This window comes from Gekko japonicus, unplaced genomic scaffold (assembly GCF_001447785.1).
Source record: "Gekko japonicus isolate JY-2015 unplaced genomic scaffold, Gekko_japonicus_V1.1 scaffold2597, whole genome shotgun sequence".
In the NCBI taxonomy this organism is placed as follows: domain Eukaryota; kingdom Metazoa; phylum Chordata; class Lepidosauria; order Squamata; family Gekkonidae; genus Gekko; species Gekko japonicus.
Window position 1 is genome coordinate 43,589 of NW_015167615.1, and position 23,951 is coordinate 67,539.

At 43.0% G+C, this 23,951-nt stretch overlaps 1 protein-coding gene across 2 annotated transcripts in view; it reads right to left on the minus strand.

The window, feature by feature from the left end:
- Positions 1–23,951, minus strand: part of ADAM17 (ADAM metallopeptidase domain 17) — a 50,884-nt gene that overhangs the window by 8,452 nt on the left and 18,481 nt on the right. For both annotated transcript variants that reach the window (XR_001482596.1, XM_015414012.1), the window contains exons 5-13: positions 20,476–20,641; positions 18,952–19,082; positions 17,520–17,609; positions 13,486–13,599; positions 12,292–12,436; positions 7,832–7,920; positions 6,245–6,397; positions 3,435–3,634; positions 2,903–3,006 (exon numbers count right to left, since the gene is read on the minus strand). Coding sequence is in view for 1 of the 2 variants with exons in the window: in XM_015414012.1 (XP_015269498.1) it covers positions 2,903–3,006; positions 3,435–3,634; positions 6,245–6,397; positions 7,832–7,920; positions 12,292–12,436; positions 13,486–13,599; positions 17,520–17,609; positions 18,952–19,082; positions 20,476–20,641 (1,192 nt within the window). In the remaining variant the exon portion in view is untranslated. The remainder of the gene's footprint in view (positions 1–2,902; positions 3,007–3,434; positions 3,635–6,244; positions 6,398–7,831; positions 7,921–12,291; positions 12,437–13,485; positions 13,600–17,519; positions 17,610–18,951; positions 19,083–20,475; positions 20,642–23,951) is intronic.

Sequence of the window (23,951 nt, forward strand, 5' to 3'; positions counted from 1 at the left end):
AGCAGCCTGTGACTAATTGACCGCCAAAAACAGGATGCTATCAGACTCAGAGATCTGGGAGATTAGGGGTTAATGTCTCACTGAAAAGCCGTTTGAGTGACAGGATGCTGCCTGCATGCAACCCCTTCTCTCTGATTGGTCAGCGCCTGCTGAGGAGAGTTTTATAAAATCTTATGTGTCTCGTCAGAGTCAGTCAGTAGGAGTATGTGTGTGTCAGTCTGAGGAAAACAGACAAGTAACTTGGGAAGTGAAAGGACACAACTCCTAGCCTTTACTGTACACCAACACATTTTGGGAAAAGTTCAGTAATCAGAACTTAACATCTAAGTGTCAGCACTAGCTGAATTCTGTTTATTCACTGTCTCTACAACTGGGATTTAGGTTTCAGAAGGGGCTGGGCAGTTGGTGGGTAACTGCCAGCCTAGCCAAACAGAAAAGGGTTATCGCTCCTAGGAAAAGGAGGATATTCCTTATCCAGTTATTCAGAGGGTTCAACTCAGGAGGGGCCTCTGGTTTGAGAAGTGAAAAAGGGAAATGATCTTAGACTCCTCAAGAGTACAGAAAAGGAAAGTTATAATTCCAAAAGGGAAATATTGATAACCAGGAAGAAAGTTCTAAATAAGATATTTTTAGGAAACTTTATTAAGACATGTAGTTGCTGAAGGAAAACTACAAGATAAACCAATCTCTCACAGTAAAGAAATGAGTCTCTTAGAATTTAAGCTTCAATTATACTCTGTTGCCTGTTCAATAAAATCAACCTTTTTTTGTTTCTACTTCGTGTCAAGTGCCATTTCCAAAGGGTTTTATAAGAGGGCTCCTGCTGAGTTACAATAAAACTCTGGCCTGGGCAAAAGCCAAATAACTTATTTAACACTGGGTGGGACACAAAGAAAGTTATAAGTTTATAATTCAAACATGCTACTAAGAGGCTGCTCAGTCAGAGTGGTGAACAGTGTTTTGGCGGGAAAATCTGCCTCACAGAACAGAAGGAGCAGGGGTCCGTCATACAGCTATAAGCCAAAATCTCTGCAGACCCTTTACATGGAAGCAAATCCCATTCACTTCGGGAGGGCTTACTCCCAAGTAGGCGAGCAGATGATCACCCTCTTTCAAACCACCCGCATTCCCACATTTTGCACAGTCACACATCAAGCTGCTACCGCTTTCTCCAAGCCAGGATAAAAAGACCCCATCCTTGAGTGGTTGAAAGTGGCCCTGAGATGAACCCCCTCCTGCTCTCCCTCCACCCATCTCCTCTCTGGGTGGCGACTGCAACCCAATGGCTGTGCCGCAGGGAGCAATGTGTGGGACTGGTGTATGCTCACTCGTGTGTGTGTAGATGTGTAAGAGTATGTGTGGCGGTGTGAGCGGGGGGGGGGAGTTGCATCTGACTCAACCAGCTGCCTCAAGAAGAAGAGGAGATTGGATTTATACCCTGCCCTTCACTACCCGAAGAAGTCTCAGAGCGGCTTACCAACTCCTTTCCCTTCCCCTTCCCTTCCCCTTCCCTGTGAGGTAGGTGGGGCTGAGAGAGCTCTTGACAGAAACTGTTCTTTTTTCAAGAACAGCTCTTATCAGAACTACGGCTTGCCCAAGGTCATACCAGCAGCTGCATGTGGAGGAGTGGGGAATCAAACCCGGTTCTCTCAGATTAGAGTCCACGCACTTAACCACTACACCAAACTGGCTCTCACCGTTCTCCTGCCGTTCTGGCTGTGCCTTCCAGGGGGAGATATGGGCAACGAGGGGGGAGAGGAAGAAGCCCACCACCTTCTGCAGGGGGAGGAAGAAATCATCTTGCATTAGAGCCAGGGGATTGAGGCTGCCCACCCATCCTGCAGACGCCTCGACCAGCTTGTGCAGTGCACTGACCAGCTGGCCCTGGCGGGGAGGCTTTTTTCCTTGGGGATGGAAGCGACCCAAAGTGGCTGGTCAGGGGAGCTGAAGGGGTGTGCACGGTGGTGGCAACTACCATCTGCTGAATGCAGAAGATTTCTCCTGGGCAAGGAGGACCGGTGTGGACTGTGTGTGTATGTGTGAGTGAGTGTGCGCGCAGAGACGGTTGTCCCTCCCTCTTTTTAATCTCTGCGTCCAGCCCTGAGTTGCCTGTTGATTGCCTTCTCAGCTGGCGCTGGCTTGTGCACACCACACACCGAGAGACAGAGAGTGAGAGCACGAGTGAGCAAACTGAAATTAAACTGCAGCCAGTGCGTGAACAAGCAAAAAAGCGCCGGCTCCCCCAGACACGCACAGAGGCGGCAGCAGCAAAAGAGAGGCTGGCAATGTAGTCATGGTGGTGCCAGCAGCAGCAGAGGGAGGTTGGGGGGGGGGGGTTTGCTTGCCTTTGCAGAACCCTGAGCGTGCATCTGAAACGGAATGTAAAAATCGTGCAGTATAGATATTTTTCCCTTTGGGAAAGCCCCCCTCCCCAAGACAAACCTGGAGGAAGCTCAGCTCTGGAGAGCTCTTCAGTCTGTCCCCCTTTTTTTTGCAAGACCCAGACCTTGTGGCATAGGAACTACAAATCCAGAGGGACTCAGGTCCCTCTGAGCAGCTGGTGGGGCAAGCCCTTGTCAGCGCTCTCTCTCTTTCCCCCCCCCTCCCATCTCCCCACTTTGCCCAGAAAGGGTACATTAGACACTGGGTGATAAATGGCCACATCATTCCCCCCTATGCATTTTATTCACACACACACACACACACACACACACACACACACACACACACACACACACACATAGAGAGAGATTTACCCAGGCACTACAGGCAACACACTTACTCTAAAACCAATCGTACAGGTTGTACTAATAGGAACCGACATTAGGAGAGAATAACAGATGCACAGCAGTTGGTTTTAAAAGGACATATAATAACTAAATAAAAAGACCCAGTAACACACCTGTGCAATAGGACTCCCCTTTGCAAGTAGCGTTGATGGCTTCTTGGCACTTCTTCTGTGCACTTTCAAACTGGCATCCTTTACAGCAGGGGCTGTTCCGATCGCTATGAAAGGGTGGTGGAGAAGCAACGGGAGAAAGAATCAGTCATCCCAACTGTGTAAATTTTCAGTTTACAAATTTACAGAGCAGTAAGAAGTTTGGAAAGAAATGTAATAGATACAGCTATAACTGTATGCATAAAATTAGAAGCACTTTGATTTAGGGAGGCTCCCTTCAGTTGTTCTCTTGCCTCTCCCTTCTGCCTGACAAATGGAGCTTGAACTCTCAAAAGCTCAAACAAAAGCCCCGAAATCTTGTTGGTCCTGAATGTGCTCCTGGACTTGCATCTAGCTTGCCTTTTCCCATTCACCTCTTCCATGCATGCAACATAATGGATGCCACTTCCTGCTTGCAAAGACAAGCGCCCACTAACTGCTTAGCCCCACAATTTTTTTGCAACTAGGACTCTCCCCTTCCCAGCAGCCAGCTTACCTGCATGTTGCACTTGGCTTCAGTGTGCAGTCAGATGTGCAGCAAAGATCAATGTACCGATGCAAGAGGCCAGGGTCACACTCCTCGCCTTCATCCACCCTGGAGTTGCCACACACTTTGTTGTTGTGCTCTTTGAAGCACTCCGGAGCTTTGGTTTCAATAGTCCGAAGGATGGATTCTTTACTGCAACTTGAAAACATCTAAAAGCATCGCAGGACAGAAGAGTGGGATACAGTAGCAGTGACAAATTCATGATTATATGCACCCTACAGATATACCAGCGCGCACGAAGTAATGAACCTGGCCCAGAATTCAGTTTCCCAAGAGTATCATTTTTGTGTTCATACACACTTGAACTGAGTAATCCGTGAGACGCTGTCTACATACAAAGATAAACAGAACACTCACATACAGCCCAATCACCACACCATTACAAATCTATGTGAGAAATAATTTCTAACCAGTTATTCCATTCACATTTCAGCCAGGCTTCAATGGAATCTTTCTGGAGTATGTTTGTAGAATCAGGTAAACTTCCTTACAGCATCTCAGATACCATACTGCATATAGTGTCCTGATTACACCTGGAAAATGGCCATGGTACGAGGTTGCCTGGGTATAAGCAGTATTTGTACTATAAGCTTCAGGAAAGGACTATAGTCAAGGACTTGTGTCCTCTGCAGCAATGCCTCCGCAAGAAATCAAACCAAAAGTCAACAGGTTCAACTGGACTGCACTAGGGATGTGTGTTCAGTTATTTCCAGTCTGAATAAATATCCAGAAAATACTGATAAAATACTGACCAGATGGTATCTGAAATGTTCTGGGATACCAGTAAATGGGTCCCAAAAATTCCAGAAATATTCAGGAATAACTGTGAATATTGCAAGCAATGTTCACTCTAAGCTGTGGAGTCTTGTGAGCAAAACTTCTACTTTGTGAGCTACTGGCTTTAAAGTTGTGAGCAAGCGATTTAGCTACTGCATAAATTAGTTTGCTCTGGAGCCCTCCTTCCTGAGCTGAGACAAAAATGTGTGAGCCAGAGGCTAAAAAACTGTGAGCTAGCTCACACTAACTCCTCGTCTTGCAACACTGTGTTCTCAACTCAAGTTGGTTTGACAGTGGGGGTATGTAGTAAAACAAATGACAGGATCGCCCACTGGCAACAGTGGGCAATGACGGAATGCCCATTGGATATAATGGGAGTCAGGGGCTCCACTGAAATACATCACGGCACACAAAAGTTGCAATGAAAACAGAGAATGGATTTCGTCTTGCAACACTGTGTTCTCAACTCGAGTTGGTTTGACATTGGGGGTATGTAGTAAAACAAATGATATTGGATATAATTATATCCCATTATATCCCATTGGATATAATGGGAGTCAGGGGCTCCACTGAAATACATCACGGCACACAAAAGTTGCAATGAAAACAGAGAATGGATTTACAATGACTGTCTCTAGGACTGGAGTGAAAGCCCCCAGAGTGGAATGATGGACCCCGGTATTGGAATCAGTGCTCTCGGACTGGCAATCCTGGCTCCCATTATGTCCAATGCCCGTTCCATCATCTTCCATTGTTGCCAATGGGCAATCCTGTCATTCATTTTAGTATGTCTCTTCTTGTTAAATCAGTTTGTCTCAAATTTTCTGCTTTGACATTGGCTCTGCTAGGCTTGCCACATTGTCCCATGGTTCAGCTGGGATTCCTGATTCTGCACTGATTCTGCTGGGCTTGTTGGTCCTATTTGCATTGGAAGCCTTTTGGCCAGTGATTGTTTTTTTCCTCTTACATTTCCTCTTATGTTTTTCTTCCTCTTTGTCCCGGAGAAAGCATGGAATCCCTCCCCACCACATACACAGAGAAAATCAAGGTAGGATGGCTGGGGGCATCTTGTTCAGGAGCCCATAGGATTTCTTGGTCCAATTCAATTGAAACTGGGGAGTTATTTAGTGGACAGGCACCATCACAACTCCACTGCATCACTGGTGCCATTTGCTTAAAAAACAGCCTGCCAGAAAGATTCCCTGTAGGAAATTATGGAGCCAAATAATATCAGAATCCTGAAAAAACTTTGGACCCAAATATCAAACTGGTGTGTGGGATCTGAAGAACCAAGAATACAGGGGGAGGGTTTGGCTCCCTGATAATCTGGATCTGAAAAATACCCAATTTTTTTTATGGTGCACATCCCTAACCTTGCACTACTGCAGGTAACAATTTCAGCCAGTCTACAACAAACAGTTATCAACTACGTATAATGTGATGAGGATGTCATAACGCAAGGTTTGCCAGTGAGATTATTTGGAAGGTACATGTCAAATGCACATAAAGTACACTGCATGGTATTGAAGATGACTGTTTGCAGTTTGTGTGTACAAACACCTACATCACAACTTCAAAGATGATTCTTGTATGTAAAGTCAACCACCACTTCCCAAAGCACTTAACAGCTCATCTTTCCTTGAAGAGGTTATAAAGACTGCACAGAAGGATCCCCCCTTTACCAATTCAGAGCCAAGAGGATACACAACATGGCATGGTTTTCTTTGCAGACAAACGTAACTTTAGTGAACCATTCTGATCTGAGGCCTGCCTGCACTCCGCTCTCTGTTGTCAATATTCAGAACCCCTGCCAGTTTTAGAAGAGAACTGGGATTCCTTTGGTAATTCCCCCCCCCCGCACATTATCAGGGCTTTGGGCAATCTGTACAGTCCTAGCCTGTGATTTTCCACTAACGATAACCATTTTGTTAACACAGGAAGTGATAAACACACACACAAATCAAACAGAATTTTAAGAATACCTTGTTGTTTTCGTGATCTCCACTCACAGCAATTGGATACATAACATATTTTCCTCCCTGGTCTTCAGTCGGGGCGCACACTGCCAGTCCATCAGGATCGTGCTCCGCTCCAAAATTGTGCCCTAACTCATGAGTGGTAACCAAGTCTGCTTCCTTGTTATAAAAGAGAAACACGTGTTAGAAACGTGCGTTGTGTGGAACAGAGTGGACTGAAATGTTTGCGATCCTGTCCTGTTGCATTGTCGGATTTTAGCTATTCAGTAGTTTTTTTTATGCTGCTTCTCCTGGAACCTGCCTAAGATGGCTTACAAAATACAAAGCATCAAAAAATATCGAACAAAATCCAGCATTAAAAATCCATCACAGCATAAAAACAGACTACTGACAGCTCAAACAGTTTAAAAGATCGATCCTTTAATTAAAGCCTGTGTTTGGAGCCCCATTGCCAGAGCGATGCGTAGCATCAGATCCTGGCGACGGTGGGTGCAACGCGTCTCGCTGTCCCCGCGGCAAGGATTCTGTGAAGAGCTACGATCCCCTGCCACGACTTGGCAACTCTATTTCTGGTATAGAAACTTGTGGGACGTGGTGTTAAATTGAGGGGGCATGGCCCTGAGATGCCCCGCCGTATGCCCCTGCATGAGATATGAGATGCCCCTACAGGCCTGAACCCCCTTCTCCTTGCACAGAACTGGGATCAAGCTAATCCTCATCATGCAGAGTATAGCATACCAGAGAGGTAATATTCACGTGTGTGGAAGATCATACTGAAATAAGAAAAGGAGATCCGAAGCTTGCCTTACAGTGCAATCCTTAGCAGTTACATCCTTCTAAGCCTGCTAAAAACAATACATTTTGAAGAACGCAGCTCTGCTTAGCATGCCACTGTTCGTCTGTGCAATGTTAATTTACAGTGCCAGTCAAAGAATCCACCATGGATTCCTTTCTCCCTCACCATTACACCTCCACAAGCTAGACCAAATATTATCAGCTGAGGATAAATACAGCAGCCCACTATTATTGCTGCCTCTATGGAGAGACAAGAAAGCAGTCAAAGGGTAGTCTATCACCTTCTAGCTCACGCCATACCTTCAGCCTCTGAAGCCAGAAGTCACCAAGACCAACAAAAGCTGTTATATCAACACTGTTCCTTAGAAACAATGCAGGATGGCAGCTACCCATCTTCATTCCTTATTATGAAATTGGTCAGAGTTCAAGGGCAAGTGGAGACACTCAAACACAGCAGAGTATGAATGCCACAGCCATTTCTACACAGGGACTCGACATTAAAGAGTGCTCAACACTAGTTTGACTATATCAAACTATTGCTTAATCATGTCTTCAAGTCCCAGTCTGAGACCAGAGTTTTTGTAAGAGGCAGTAGAAATACTTGTTACACAAATCTGGTTCTCTGACCTCAGACCGGCAATTAGTTCTAAAGAGAGAAACCCTATTGTTTAGCTTATCAGGAGGTGCAACATACCAGCATTCCACGTATTGCTGGATGAACACTAAAGACAGGCTCCAAGACATTAACTTAAAGTCAAAACTTGCCATAAAAAAGATTCACTTTTTTTTAAACTATACCTTAGTAAGGATAGTTTTGCCATAGTTCTTTGTGCTGGTTAAACCACTGTTGAGGTAGACATCCTTCCCAACAGCTGCATTGTAATATGCTGCAGGAATGAGAGAGTGCATAAGGTTGAAGTTATAGGACTACAATGTAAATTTGTACGGTGTCTGCATGAGACCCTCTGCTTCTCCAGTTCTCAAAGGAATTGGAGCTTCCTTTTACACTGTCTCGCAATTGACAGATTAGTCTCTGATGAGCTGATTCCTAATCTAGGATATGAATGCCTAGTGGCACAAGTGTCTGGACAACAGCAGGAGGATTCACAGGTCTCTCTGTGGCACATAATCATGTCCATCTCTCTTGTTCTGCATTGCTATGGTGTCTGCATGAGAACCTCTGCTTCTCCAGTTCTCAAAGGAACGGGAGCTTCCTTTTACACTGTCTTGCAATTCACAGATTAGTCTCTGATAAGCTGATTCCTAATCTAGGATATGAATGCCTAGTGGCACAAGTGTCTGGACAACAGCAGGAGGATTCACAGGTCTCTCTGTGGCACATAATCATGTCCATCTCTCTTGTTCTGCATTGCTACTAATTTCTTGTTCCACTACAACCACACATTTCTGAACTGTATGTACAGTAGAGCTCACATTCACACTGCAGACGTCACTTGTCAGTAGCTATCCTGAGCCACAAAGGCCTGATATAAATATTCTAATAAAAACTGTCACTGTTATAATCATGACTGAGAATTGCTCTAAAAATCTGCCAGATGTATGAAGCAAGACTGTAAACATTTGGGCAAGAAATAAATATGTATTTTTAGCTTCAAGGCCTTAATAATAATTTTAAAAAACCCGTTTGTGTCCTTGATTTATGATGTACATGTTACCACTGAGAACACCTACAAAACTCAGGGTTGGGCTCCCTATAAGAAGGCTCCTTTATTGACTATTAAAAAGATTTATATCCCACTCTAGAATTTGCTGAAGGTGGCTAAGAGAAACAAATATACAATTTAAAAATAATAAACAGAGTAATTCAAGTAGCTACGGTGTCAAAATTATCTCCTCATGTGCAATCATAAAAACAGTTGCTTACCTGTAACTGATGATCTTCGAGTGGTCATCTGTGCAGTCACACACATGGGTACTGCACCTGCACCATACCTGATCCTCAGAGAATTCTAGAGTTTTCCTCAGTCATTGTGGCATGCTTTGTGGCGCGGGCATGCTCTGTGCATGTTCAGATCTGAGGAGAAGGCACATCCCACTCAGTTCCTTCAACCACCGCTGGTAAGTCCCGTCAACAAAGGTAAGTGAATGCCAGCAGAGGGGAAGGCTGGGCAGGCATGTGTGACTGCATAGATGACCACTCAAAGATCATCAGTTACAGGTAAGCAACCTATTTATCTTCTTCGTGCAGTCCCACACATAGGTGACTAGCGAGCTGGACCAAAGCAGGATGGCAGGTGCTGGCAACTGAAAGACAAGAAGAGAAAGTTCCCAACATAGAATAAACATCCAACGAGCTCACCTTGTGTTGCAGGGCAGCGGTTGTCTACTGGAAGAGAGACTACAGCATTGTATTACCAAAGGAAGCATTTCCAATGGGCTGGAGGTTGGAGGTCGAGACAGTAATGGGAGAGGAAGGTGGATGGAGAGGACCAGGTCTCTGCATTACAGATGTCTTCAAGGGATGCACCACCCAAAAGAGCTGCAGAAGTTGAGACAGCTCATGTCGAGTGAGCTCGAAGGTGAGCAGGCAAAGATTCATGTGCTAACTCGTAACAAAAAGTAACTTTGTTGACATAGTACATGGTCACCACATTTTCTGTGGCCACCTGAACTACATGGGTCTGTAGGGAAGGAAGAAAGGACCGAAGGGCGTGATGGATCACCAACAATTGATATGTAGATGAGCCTGATGGGGTGTCCAGTGGCCTTGTGCAGTGAGATCCCCACAATGGGCTCCCCAACCCCAATGCGAGGCATCCATTGTAATGAGGAGAGGTTTATGCAAAGACTGAGACTCGAGAGAAGGTGAAGAATAATTGAGAGATTGCGGTCGAGCTGGGTCACCGACGAGGAGACAAGGAGCCAGTCGTCGATGTAAGAGTAGATGATGCTCTCCTGTAGGTGAAGCACGGCAGCAATGATAGCCATGCATTTCATGAAAATGCGAGGGGTGGTGGAAAGACCAAAGGGCAGGACCCAGTATTGGTAATGGGAGTCGCCAACCGTGAACTGTAGATAACAACGATATTGCAGACGAATGGTGACATGGAAGTAGGCATCCTATGGATGCCAGCCAGGCATGATTGGGCAGTAGTGGCAGAATCACCTGCAAAGTAATAATCTGGAACCGGGTGGAGATGATGTAGTGGTTTAGATCTAGAAGGTCCATTATCGATAATTTCCCACCATTGCGTTTGGGGACTATGAAATAACAAGAATAGAAACCTTGATGGTATGCCATCGGTGGTACAGGCTCTATGGCTCCTTTAGTCAGTAAAGTGGCAACCTCATCCTGCAGTGTGGGGGAAGGAGTAGTGGGTGTGAAATGTGGAATCGGTGGAAGAGAGGTAAACTCGATGGCATACCCCCCCCCCGAATTATGGTGAGGACCCAGGAGTTGTTGGTGATGTTGCCCCATACTGAGAAAAAAGGAAGAAATCTGGTGTCCACTGGTGGAGCCTGGCGGTTCCAGAGAGGTATTCCCCATGTCCTCCACTAGAGGGGAAGGAGAAGCATGTGGAGGTAGAGGAAGACCCACCGAAATATCAGTAGGCAATGGGATCAATGGCTGTGCAGGCCATAAGCTGGAAGGCCAGGTGGTGAGGTGATCTGAGGGTTTGTGTCAGACGGACGTCGGGATTGGGACCAATAGCATCCTCTGTATCAAGCAGAAGAATAGTCCAGATGATAAGAGGACCAGGACCTGGAGTAATCTCTGGAGTAGCAATGTTGGCACCGACGAGACAATCAAGATCGATGGCGTCTTGGGGTCCGAGAGTATGAGGAGTACTGATCCCAGCTCCGACATCAGGAAGGAGACTGGGAAGGATAAGAGCAATGTTGGTCTGGTGAGCAGGGACCGAGGCAATTTCCATGAATGGACAGGCTGGTCTTGCTGTAGCCACCTGTGTTCAATCATCATGAGATGTTTGGGGGATAGACAAACCAGAGATGATGAGTGCACAGAGGGAGACTGAGAGGAGATTTGACTGATCACTTGACCTGATGGGATCTGTTGAGAAGAGATTGTGGCCAACTCCGAATGTGGAGGTCACAGCAGAGACATTGCTGAGGTTGTGGCTGATGAAGTGGATGGTTGTACCACCGCAGCGGCCGTGGAAAGACTCGAAATAACCAGAGGTGTGACTGAAGTAGTCGGTGACAGCTGGGTCAACTTGGGCTTCTTATGGGGGTGCGCCGCTCCAGGAGAATCAGTGGGACGCTTGATCAATACATCAAACTTTTTATTCTTTTTGGCCGGATCCGAAGCCCTTGGTACCGAAGTCGTCAATACTGGAGGCCAAGGAGGTGGAGTTGAACCCAAGCACACCAGGGAGGACGTCGGTGGGGCTGGCAACACTCGATTAGGAGACTGTGAAATCGAAGACTTTGATTCCTGCAAGCCAGTCTTGTGAACTTAGTGCAATGAGGACAGGAGTCTATCCGGTGGGCCTCTCCAAGGCAAAGGAGGCAAAGGTTGTGACCATCAGTAGAAGGGAGCTTAGCTCCACAAGAAGTGCACTTTTAAAAGAAATTAGCTCCTCCCATGCACCACCCTCACAGACCTCCACAGAAGAGAGGGGAGGGAAAGGGGGGGAGGGGAGGAATTGGGAGACATAGACATAGACAAAGACAAACTCACAAAGGATCCTCTTTTTTTGGAACAAAGGAAACAAACTAGGAAAGGACAAAGACCAAGGAAAATATGAACAAAGAAGACTGAGAGACAAATGATCAAGGAGAAAATAGAGGAGGGATCTGGTTCAAGTGGCGGTTGAAGAGGAACTGGACGCACCTTCTCCTAAGCTCCAAGCATGTGCACAGTGTGCCTGATCCCCAGAGCCTGAGGAGAAAGCGCACCACGACGACTGAGGAAAGCTCTAGAAATTGCCAAGGCTCGGGTCCAGCACAGGCACAGTACCTATGTGTGGAACTGCACAGAGACCACAAAGATCTCCTGCTACAGGGGTGAAAGCTACTTCATTTTTACCCTGTACCGCCAATTCACTCCTCCCTCCCCCTTTCAGCCACATTCCTCCTGGTGCTCAGTACTGGCTTGTAAAGGCTTACTTTGGGCCCTATTCTACTCACACAAAGAAATTTGGTTCAAGATAATGACCTGATCTGAAAAGCATCTACATTGGGTGTTTAATTTTCATCTTCAGGCAATTTTGCATCACTGAATGAGTACAAAAAGGGAAAAAAAAATGCCTTATTAACTAGGAAAAAAATATTACCTTTGGGGCAGATACCACCATGGCTGTTTTGTCTTTGAGAGCCAACATACGCCAGTCCAAGAGTGCCCATATCAAAGTCTTGGTATGTAAAGAGATGTGCAAGGCACACATGAGCTGCCTTCTCAGCTATATCATAGCTGAATTGCTGTGTGGAACAGATATGCCAACATATTTTAATGAAAGGAAAACATTTACTTCATATCTTAGCAACAACAGATTTCTGTTTCACCATCATTAGCTAGCTGTCACCCACTCCATCCTCCCACAACGGGGAAAGCTTTTCTTCCCCCGTTGTGGGAGGATGGAGTGGGTGACAGCTAGCTAATGATAAAAATCCCAGAAAATAAAAACCATCTTGAAAACATTTCTATGAAATGACTATTGTGGAGATAGTTACACCATACTTGACATGACCAGAAACATTTTTGCCACCACTTACTAGGAGAGGAACATGTGAACTATATAAGGCACGACAAATTGTAATGGCAAAAATGTGGGCATACGTCATTCTAAGACAGCAGAGACAATTATTTAAAAAGAAAAGATATTAATTACATCTTGCAATTAATTGCTCTGTATAGCCTTCTAGATTCCCCAGACTAAAATAAGCGCTTAAACATATTCCCTTGAAAGCATGCTTCTCTCGTAATTTACATTTCCACAGTCGTACACAATAAAATCTTTGTAATCCAGCACTTGATTATCCGGAACACTCAGTTAACTGGCATCACCCAAAGGGCAAGCTCCTCAACTGCCATACACCTGCATCTTGTGACACATGCACGCCTCACTCCCACCTCTCCATCTGATGCCTCCAGCTACTGCTAGGCTTCTGCCAGCAGACATCATCTCTGGGTGTCTCTTTCCACTTCAGCCTGCCTCTTGGGAGCCAGGTTTTTCACAGAGGTTTGGGCTTGTCTGCCTCCTGTGTAGGACAGTTCCATAGCTCAACAGGAAGGGGACGACACAGGGGCTATCACTATGATGTTCCCAATGGTGTGGATTCCTCTGGGTAGGGGGGTAGAGCAGAGCAAGCCAAAATATCCTTCACATTTGATTAACTGGAAACCTCCATTCCCCATTAGTGCCTGTTAAACCTTTTACAGTACTTGCCTGAGTCAAGACAGATGGGTCCTGTGCCTCACTAATAAATGGAGTGGTTAGTGATACACTGTAGAAACACACACAGCCTACCTCCAACAGCTCCTTTACTTCCCAAGCATCCTTCGCCTCGTTTGGCTGACTTTTTGCCATGTTATAATGTTTTTCCACAGCAGATACATTTTGAGGCTCACTGTGAACAATAATCTTTATTTAAGAAAAAAATTAACATATTAATGTGGGGCGATTTAAGCAAGGAAGTGACATCAAATCTAGGAAATCGTTTGTCTCCTTTCAACCCTACAAAATACTGTATTTACTCAAATCCAAGATGAGGTGGTTGTTGGTTTACCAAGTATACCATCAAAAGGGGCGGGGTCTTACATTCATGTACAAGTTAACAGTTATGTACATATTTTTTTTCTATATAACTTTTTTTGGGTAAGACATCTTACATCCAGGATTATCTTCCTTTTGAGTAAATGGAAATCTTGCCATGCTGAATTTTTTCAACCACTACAGAAGATTCTGCTTTCCATTAGCAAAGGCTCCTGAAACCTTGATATACAAATTGTAACGATCACAAAAGAAAATTCTACACACATAGTAAATTATATCTGTGCACCATCTCACTAACAATTTCCAAGTCAATGCTCTGTTTCAGAGCTGTACAAAGGGTCCTCATTTTAGCTGCCCAGGCTCTGTATCAGACAGAACTTATACTAAGACTCAGCTTTCATTGAAAAAATTATGGTTATGTTAGGAAGTTTAGAACATAAGCAGGTAACAACTAACACAGACGGACAAAAGGCATGACTGACCAAGACTGCCAGTGGCAAGGACAGTCGCAGAACAATGTGATGGTATAAGCAAGCAACCTTGTATAGTTAGACAGATCAAACGAAACCAAAGGTCACAGCATGTGCACTAACAGCATTAAATGTGGATTTCTTCTGGTAAAGAACTGGACAGCTGATACTCTTGCATGCTCTTCTATACTTTTTAGCTACCCACTTTTGCATAAAGTATCAACTTAAAACTGCAGCCTCTGTATCCTATTCATAGGTGCAGGGTACTCAATGATGCCTGCACACTCTTTTACCAAGCATTGAGGCTAAAGCTCAAAGTTTATTCAGAAAGAAAGCTGTATAACCAAAGGCCTGAAGCAGTAGTTTCTTGTCTGGCAGGAAAACAAGATGTTGGGGTGGTGATGAAGAGCTGGTAAGTACTAGGAGATTGCACACTTTTTCTCCCTTGTGATTAATCCTACAACTCAACCATAATGGAACACCTCCTTTCGGGTGTAACATTTGGCAGGAAAACAAGATGTTGGGGTGGTGATGAAGAGCTGGTAAGTACTAGGAGATTGCACACTTTTTCTCCCTTGTGATTAATCCTACAACTCAACCATAATGGAACACCTCCTTTCGGGTGTAACATTCAAGTCTATCCATTCCCCATTCATTTGCAATCTGTCATAAAGAAGTAGCTAACTAGATTTCTTCATTCTCACCCTACAGTCAGGGCTGGCTATAGATTTTGGGAGAAGCAAAGCAGGAGGCAGCCAAAACAGGGGTTTCGGAAAGCTAATGGCGGCTGTGTCTCCTGGAGGCTCCCAGGGTCGCAGCCCGCAAACCAGCGGTTAGAGAGGGGGTGCGAATGTACGCTCTCTCCAGGGACCTTTGCGAAAGGTCTCTAGCCATGGAGCGCTGAGAATTGCCCCCCCCCCGACAGCATGTGGTGTAGGCATTCTTTTGCTCCGACGGTCTCTCCGCTGTGTTCCTTTAAGGACTAAGCTACGCACACCCCAGCAAGCATGTGGAGGACAAGCGATAAATCGGAGCGAGCAGACGTTGAAGAGTGAGTTTGTTGAAGCGAGAACACCAGAAAATGAGCGAATCCCCTTTTACTAAAAGCGAGGGGGGGGGAGGGACTCTCCTCCGGAAAGAACAATTAAAGCGATTAAAGAAAAGCCTTTGTAATGGGGACAGAGTCTTAAGCTGCATGCTAGTATAAAGCCAACTAAAATAGTTGAACTTTTATCTTGTTTTGGAAAACTTACTTCTTGTTGATATTATGGTGGGGAGAGGGCGGAAAACGATGCCAAAGAAAAAACTACCTCCCAGAAACAGGAAGTTAACACAGACTTTTCTACATTGCTAGCAAATGCACTGCACCCTCTAATGGAGCAGATAACTCATCTCAACACTAAATTGGACACTGTCCAAAAACAACTGACTCAAATGGATAAAAGAACCTCAGAAAACAATAAAAATGATGGGGGGGGAAAGACTGAGAGTATTAACAAAAGAATGGATGAAGCGGATAAAGAAAGATCTTCTGACAAAACACAGCTAATACAGCTCCAGCTGGAAAGATCTACATACGTCCTACATTTCCAGGGGATTCCAGAAGAAAAAAATGAGAACTTAAAGGAACTCTTAGCGGACACTCTTGTACCACTAATGGATTATAAACTAGAAGAATTATTGAATGAGATGGACTTGGCCTACAGGATTTACCTGGACTTTATAAAGAAAAACAAACTCCCAGGAGAAATTTATTTGAAATTTACAAAATGATCTACCAGGGATCTGGTGCTAAAATCCACAATGGGGAAGGCTTTAAAAATCAAAAATGAAGATATCCCCTTTGTAGTGAGGAAGAAGAGGAGACTTTATAAGGAACTTACTCTCTTTCTACAAAAAAAGGGAATACCCTATAGATGGTTATTTCCTGAAGGAGTGAGCTTCAACTATGAGGACAAAAATATCAAGATTGACTCTGTTCCTAAACCAAATAAGTTTTTGGCTCAATTTTCAAAGCCAAATCAAAATAAAAAAGAAAAGAAGACAAAACTTTCTGCAAAGGAGGAAGAAAATGTCGAAGAATCCTACTCACAGGATTCAACAAGCACTAGTTCTAAAACTTCAGAGACTTCGGAATCTGAAAAAGGAGAAGCCACTCCCAAACTTCAGACAAGGAAGAAACGCAAGAAGAAAAGACTCTGAAACTAAGATAGATGGTTAGGCAGTTTTTGTTAAAACTATATTCAAAGCTAATTTTTATTCTTAAATTTTTATTTACAATGTTATCTTCATATTATTAGGTGATATAATTAAATATTCATATAATCCAGATTGTGCCACCTGTTAGCTCCACTTCCCCATTTCCTAGTAGAACTATAGTGTATCAGTGTAGTAATGTTCCACTCCCCCATTCCAGTAGTTTTAGTGCTGTAGTAATGGAAAAACAATAAAATCTTTATTAAAAAAAAGGAATACCCTCCCCACCTGCATCTGGAGGCTCACCTGGTGCCTAGCTTACCTTCATTTATGTGCCAGGTCCCAACACTTCTTTTAACCCAGAATTTTAACGGAGGTTTCTTTTTTAAAAGTTATTTTTAAGGTCTGCATCTAGTCTGAGACCTATTTGATGATTATCATTTAAAGCTGCTGAATGCTGTTTCACATTGTTTTTAAGCCCTAGCTTCTTTTCATGCTGTGATGTTATGATATTATTGTACTGCTTTACTCTAAAGTCATATCAAGCAGCTTTCCAGAGAAGCAACTGTTGGCACAGCAACAGTGCACAACCTGATTAAAGAGTAGATAAAGGTTTATTTAGGAATGATAGGAAAGAGGAGAGAGATAGGTTCTTAACTACATCTCTAGCCGAGAGAGGGGGTAAGACTGAGTGTGGGGAAACTGCCCTAACAGTAGCAATCTGGAGACAGACAAGTAATGACACTTAACAGGAGAGAGAAGATGCTGACCTTACTATCCTATCTAATTGTCTTCTTGCTGCCCCCTGCAGGGTCTTCTTCTCGTCTTCTTTGTATACCAGACATTGCCTTTTCCAACAGCAATATGTGCATTTTCTGAATAAAGTTAGGTGTCTATGGAAAAACTAGCTTAAAGGGCATCAGAAGAGGGACCGTAGTCAATAGGAAAATAACTCAACAACATTCAGAAACACTAGGATGCTATTTTGCCTCCATCACAGTCTATTTTTAGTATTATGGCTTGAAGAAATAATTCAATGAAACTAATTAAACACAAAATGACACTTAGCAAAGAGGAATAGTACCAAAGTTTTACAACTCATTCCAAGAGTCATCTAAGTACCTGTTCTATCTGTATGCCATATCCTTTAAAGTTTTCATTGTCCCACGAGGTATTGCGATATATGTCATCCACTCTGTCTATTAATTCAATCTATGCACAGAAAAGGAAAGGATTATTCCATTCCAGTCTCTTATTATTAGCTTATTGAATGCTATGGATTATGTATGAATACTTGCATAAAGGAATACAAAATGAAGAAAACCCTTTACTTCTTGCTATATATTTTAGGATCAGAGCTTCCACAGGACATGCTTTCAAAACAAGAACAAACCCTGCAAATTATACTTATAACTTTTTAAAAAGCACAGATAAACACAGATAAAAATGAAAACCACAGATACAAACAATACTTTGTTCCCATAATGGCTTCCATATTTTCTGAAGGAAAACCAACAGCAAACTGTGCACTCCAGTCTGTATGGCAAATCCCCACCCCAATCAAATATATTTCCAAATCTAACACAATGCATTTTTTTCTCAGATTCTTCTAGAGAGAAAATAGTATTTGTGTCACATATAAGCCATGACAAATGGCTTTACATCCAGACTGGAAATGGATTAATGGTAATCAGAAATACAGCAATAGCCATCAGACACACAAAACAACCTAGGTCCCGGTCACACAGGCCGGAAAATGCGGGGGGAAGTGTGGCTGTTTGCCCTGGAGCAAAGTAACACGCGGCAGCCCGATCACATGTCCCGTGGAGGTCCCATGGGTATGCTGTTAGGTGCCGATCACATGGCTATCCTGCAGCGCGGCAAAGAAGCGGTGCGGCGCGATCACACTGGCAATCGCTAGGCGCCGCTTCCGTGGCAAACGGGAATTTTTTCCCCCTCAAGGAATTTCCCCCCTCAAGGTGGGCGTTTGTGCGCATCCTGTGGAGACTTAAAAAAAAAAAAAACCATCCAGTTTGCGACGGGACATGGGCGGGCACCGGATGCCACGGGATTCCAGTGGAAATGTGATCAGACGCCCGCCCTTGCCCCGCATTTTCCGGAAACTAGCACATTGTATGTAGTAGGTTTTTACTCCATATCTTCGGCAAGAAGCCACAGGTTGCACTATGCTTCCCAGATGTTGCGGTGTGATCACACCCGGAAAATCTGCCTATCATCCGTATCTTTAGCGCGGCAAATGCTCATTGTGAACGGGACCCTAGTAGTTCTGCATACTATAGGTAGCTAGTATATATACTACTAAGACAGACAAAGGCAACTCTTACTGTAAGCCACTTTGGGTGCCTGTTGGGGAGAAAGGCCTGGTATAAACAAAGCAAGAAAATAAAGATCCATTTCCCTTTCTTCTGTACCTGCTAAACAGTACTTTAAAAATATTTTTCGTATCTTTAAGAGTCATATTCTAACTACGGCAATGTACAATGATCTACAGTTCAGCTTCCTCAAACAACTGGCAGCAGACAGATATACTTACTAAGTAATTAATTGTGGTGCTTTCTTCCTCACGGCCCATGTGCTTAAAGAAGCGATGATCTGCTACTACTAACATTCTGCAGGTATTCCTGAAGGGATCGGGGACAGCTCTTTTTTGCCGAGAGACTTTCACTGTGATGACAATTTAGAAGTTGCTAAGTAGGTCACACCATTTAGGACATCCCTTACGTTGAATCAAAAATGTAACATTACAATAGCAGACATGAAAACATTGATCTTCTTAAGGATCCTCAAACAGGTGTTATACAAGTCTACATCGGCCAGGGTACAGCAAAATTATAAACCTATGAAACCTAGGGTCTCTTGCTGGGACTTTCAGAGATTACACCATGTACTTTACCTTTGATAAAGAATATAGCTTCCGTAGTGTTGAGTTTTGTTTTTACTTGCTGAACACAGCAAATGTGAAGAGAATGATTAGATTTGTTTTAACGGAGGACAGGTGATCTATGTATGCCATAGGCTCCCTGCAGAAAGGGTAGGATTTAAAGTGCCTAAGGAATTTGTTTGTTATAATACATATTTTCTTTTAGACAGCCAATATTCTGACAGGATATGGAGCCTGGGCTTGGTGGAAATACTGAAGGGGAGAGAACTGGGAATGTCTGAGCCACCTGAATAGGTCCTGAGCTAAGTATCCCGCCACTTCCCTTTCTGTAGATATTTAGAGCCTGGATTTGACCAGCATCATGGGGATTAAAGAGCTCTTGACCGTTGGGGGGGGGTCTTATCCCATAGCTCTGTGTGAACCTAACCAGTGGAACTGACACCAGCCCACAACAACGTTTTGGCTTATCACCAGCTTCAACTGTGTATCCGGGGGTGTGTGTGTGTCAGGACGGAGGCTACTGGATTACATGTCTTTATTAAAATTGTATGTTATGTGTGTGCTTCACTTTAAAAGCAGTTTTAAATCCCCAGGGTAGAAGGGAAAGTATTGTCAAGTATTTTAAAAATACGTTTAGATGAATAAATAATACTTCTCCAAGGTTTCTGGTGAGAAATACATACCTTCAATTGATAGTTTCTACCTTACTTTAGCTGACTGCTGCACATACATGTCAAATCCAGAAAACTACTTTAAAAGTATCTGTAAATTATTATTTCTAAACAATAGGGTATGGGATTAAAACCTATAATAGTATAATCTGAAGTACTTGTATTGGTTGTCTGGCCAGTACTTTCAGAGCCCTCTCCTATTTCACAAAGGCAGCAGCAAATATACAAGATCCTTGCAGCAACAGTAGCTGTTTGCTTAGAAGGGCAAGGACAACATAGCTAATGTTTTCCTCCTACCACACAAAGGAAACAGAAGGCTGCCTATCTTGCAGGACTATGACAGAGAAATATGCAAGGCAGGTATTGAAATAGTCACAGTATAGTCAGTCACTGAATTTGTGCTGCATTAGGCCAAATCTTGTTTCTTGCATTAGCTCCTTTAAAAATAGAAAAGACTCCTGGGTACAATAATGAAAGAATCAGTTGTAATTACTTAGGCACTTACCTTCATTTGATATACTGTCCATCCCTGCACCCAACAGGTCTTCATCCTCTAACTTAACATAGCCACAAACTTTTGGAGACTGTAAGCGTGAGACATCCTTGATGTCTTCTGATTTGTACACCAAAAGTCTTCCATCCTTCGAATTATTAAGAAACCTCCACAGGGGCTGCAATCAGGGGAGGGGAAAAAGTAGTAACTTTAAATAGAAAATAAGATAAAATTAATAACAGCACTCCCTTTTCTTCCCACTTTATTTTACTTAATACACATTCACAATAACCTGCAATACTCTTTTAAAAGATATGCCTAGAAATCTTTGGTTTTCTTTAAACACCAAACAAGCAACTGGACAAGTAAAAACTCTGGACTCTTTGTACATATTTAGGCTTGCCATATTTAAGTCCTCCAAGCCCAGCCAACCCAATCTGCATATTATACAAATCAATCATATTAATTGTTGCTTTATCTACCAGTAGTTTTGCATCTCCTTCTGTTAACTAATACAAGACTGTTGGGGAAAGGCCACAAAAGTATCTTCACTCAATCCTTTGCTGATGCCAGAATTTGCTAAGGAAACTACGGCAAAACTTGTCTGGGAGAGAGAGAAATGGAGCGAGGCTCCTTGTCTGATGGTTTCAGGTTTTGCTGCTCCAGCAGTGCATGGCTCTGCTTCTGTCCAAGCAAAGCACAAAGTTAAGTTCCCATGTGGGAGAAAAACAAACAAGAATCTCCTAAGACTTGAGCCCTTGTACTCTTGATTTCAGCATGGTTTCACCGGTCTCGAAGAAATTCTCAACCACAGTCTTAAAGTCTAATCCTTACATACTCATGCCATTAACTTTCAAAATAAGTGTGCTATGTACTGCAAGCCTTAAACAACTCAAATCTCTACCAACACCACACAGTAATTCTGAGTTTCTCTGCATAATTTAATAAGAATGTTGGGGAAAGGCCACAAAAGTATCTATGTATTGCAAGCCTTAAACAACTCAAATTTCTACCAACACCACATAGTAATTCTGAGTTTCTCTGCATAATTTAAGAAGCTGTCATGTTAGTGCTGAAAGATACAGCAAAAAGGGACGCTTCTGTGGAAGATTAGCGTGCCTAATGGCAAACTCCCTGAACATAAAGGAAGTGAGGAGGACAGTGGCTTCTACCTCTCTAGCACTTGCGTTGGGTGTGTGTGTGTTGGCCCTTCCAACAATCTCCTTTTTATTGATAACAGCATGCTTACCCCCTGTCCTAAGGAAAGAAGGGTTAGTAAGAATCTGGGACAATCTAGATGGATTTATCTCAGAAGCAAGAGAAGGGTTACCAAGGCATTACTTAATAATAACAACAGGGAATATAATGTTAGAGATGTTTGACCCAGATAAGGAAGACTTCCCACATCCTTTTGAATAGGGCAGGAAGGGATCAAGGGGTTAACTCAACCAGTAAACAATTAATAAATCTAGTGCTTTCTCATAACTTGCTGACAGTCAATGGGAATAAACTGATGGGCCCTGAAGGGGCACTTGTTTTACCCATAAGGGTGCCAGCACAGTAGATTACTGTCTGGAACCAGAAGAGGTGTTAACTAAGACCTGCGATTTCAAAGTGGGGGACTTCCTTGGGGGTGACCATCTCCCTCTTATGTTAAGTTTAACCATAGATAACAAATGGTTAAGTCACCATCTTCAACCCTGCACGCTGAGCAGATCAACCAGAGAATGAAAATAAGGAAATGGACCCCATTGATATCACAAGAAATTAGTTCTCCACTTGCAAGAATGCTACTTCTTGTCCAACAAATGTGCTTTAGCAGTTGATGTGACATCTTATTATGATCCTTTGAGCCAGATCACAGATTTATGTAAATCTGTATACCAGCTACCTTGCTTTAACCAACTAAAACAAAGGAAGAACACTGGTTTGATTATGAATGCCAGATCCTCCTGAGAAAAGTGAGAGCTTATCATAAGGAGTTTGGATTGAAGAGATCAGAATATACCTTAATCAGACTTAAGATGGCTAAGAGAGCTGGAAAAAACTAGTAATCAATAAGAAAGGGCAGCTTTGATAAAAAAAGTGGAGAGCTCTAATACCCGCTACCCACAATGGAAATAGACAGTTCTGGCATATTGTGAACAACAGTGTCAAGAATATTTATTTTATTCCCTTTTGCATCTCTCCAGATATATGTTTTACTTTTTTTCAGCTGTTTGAAGGGACCTAGCCAGATATATAGAAGAGGAAAATTTGGTTGAAATTGAGGAAGTTGAACTTTGGCCACCAGTGTCAATTGAAACCACTGAATACCTAATAAAGAACAAGAAATTGGGAAAGGCACCACAAATGGATGGAGTACCAATAGATTACAATCAAACTCAAAATGGTGGGCTGAAGTTCTGACCCCTCTCTTCTCTATGATAAATAATTTGGGGTGCATTCCGTCCATCTGGAAGAAAGCTCTGGTGGTACTGATTTTCAAGAATAAAGGGAAAGGCAGGGCCCAGAGAACTATTGCTCAATTACCCTCCTCTCAGTTATTGGGAAACTATATAAAGCTTATTTAAGCATAAGATCGAAAGAATGGCTGGAGGAGTCAGAAATTCTGAGTGAGGAACAAGTTGTGTTCCACCAAGGATGCTCTGTGGTTGATCACTGCCTGATTTTAGCCTATTTGGTTGAGAAGTATACTTCTTCAGTAAATAATCATCTATTATGCCTTCATGGACATGCTCAGCATTTGATAGCATCTCTAAAACTAGACTATGGCAGAAGCTAAAGGAAACCACAATCAGCAGATGCATGCTATGACTGTTGACTAGATTATATCAAGGCATAGAAGTGAAAATCAGATATAGCCCTGAAGGCCAGACTACAGATTCTATCCCAATCTTTAAAGGTGTTCAACAAGTTTCTCTTTTATCCTCTTACTTATTTAATCTATATATCATTGAAATTGTCAAAGCAGTTTCAGGACATACTCACCATACACCTATCCTTAATGATCAAGATCGTGATCAGTTCTAATTTACGCTGATGACACCATGTTATTATCTCGCACACTGATAGAGTTGAAATGCATGTTGGCTAGTTTTAGCTCCTACTGTGCTAATGATGGTTTAACTATAAATACTGAGAAATCAAAAGTAGCTGTCTTCACAAGAGAATGGCAAATGCTAACACTGAACAAATAATATTTAGATATTTAGAAATGATATGCTCCCAAGACCTATCTTGGAAAAATCAATTCCAATCTATCTTTTATAAAATAACACCATATTTAAATGCCGTGACACATTTTTTTTTCACACACAAGGAGGGAAGTATTACCCAGCAGCTATAAGCACTTTTTGGGGTAAAATTAATCAAATTATACTTTATGGCACTGGAGAGTGGGTAGAAGGAATATCTGAGACTATTGATTCCTTTTTATTAAAATTCATTAGAAAAATAACCAGGTTACCAAAGTCTGTATTCAGTAT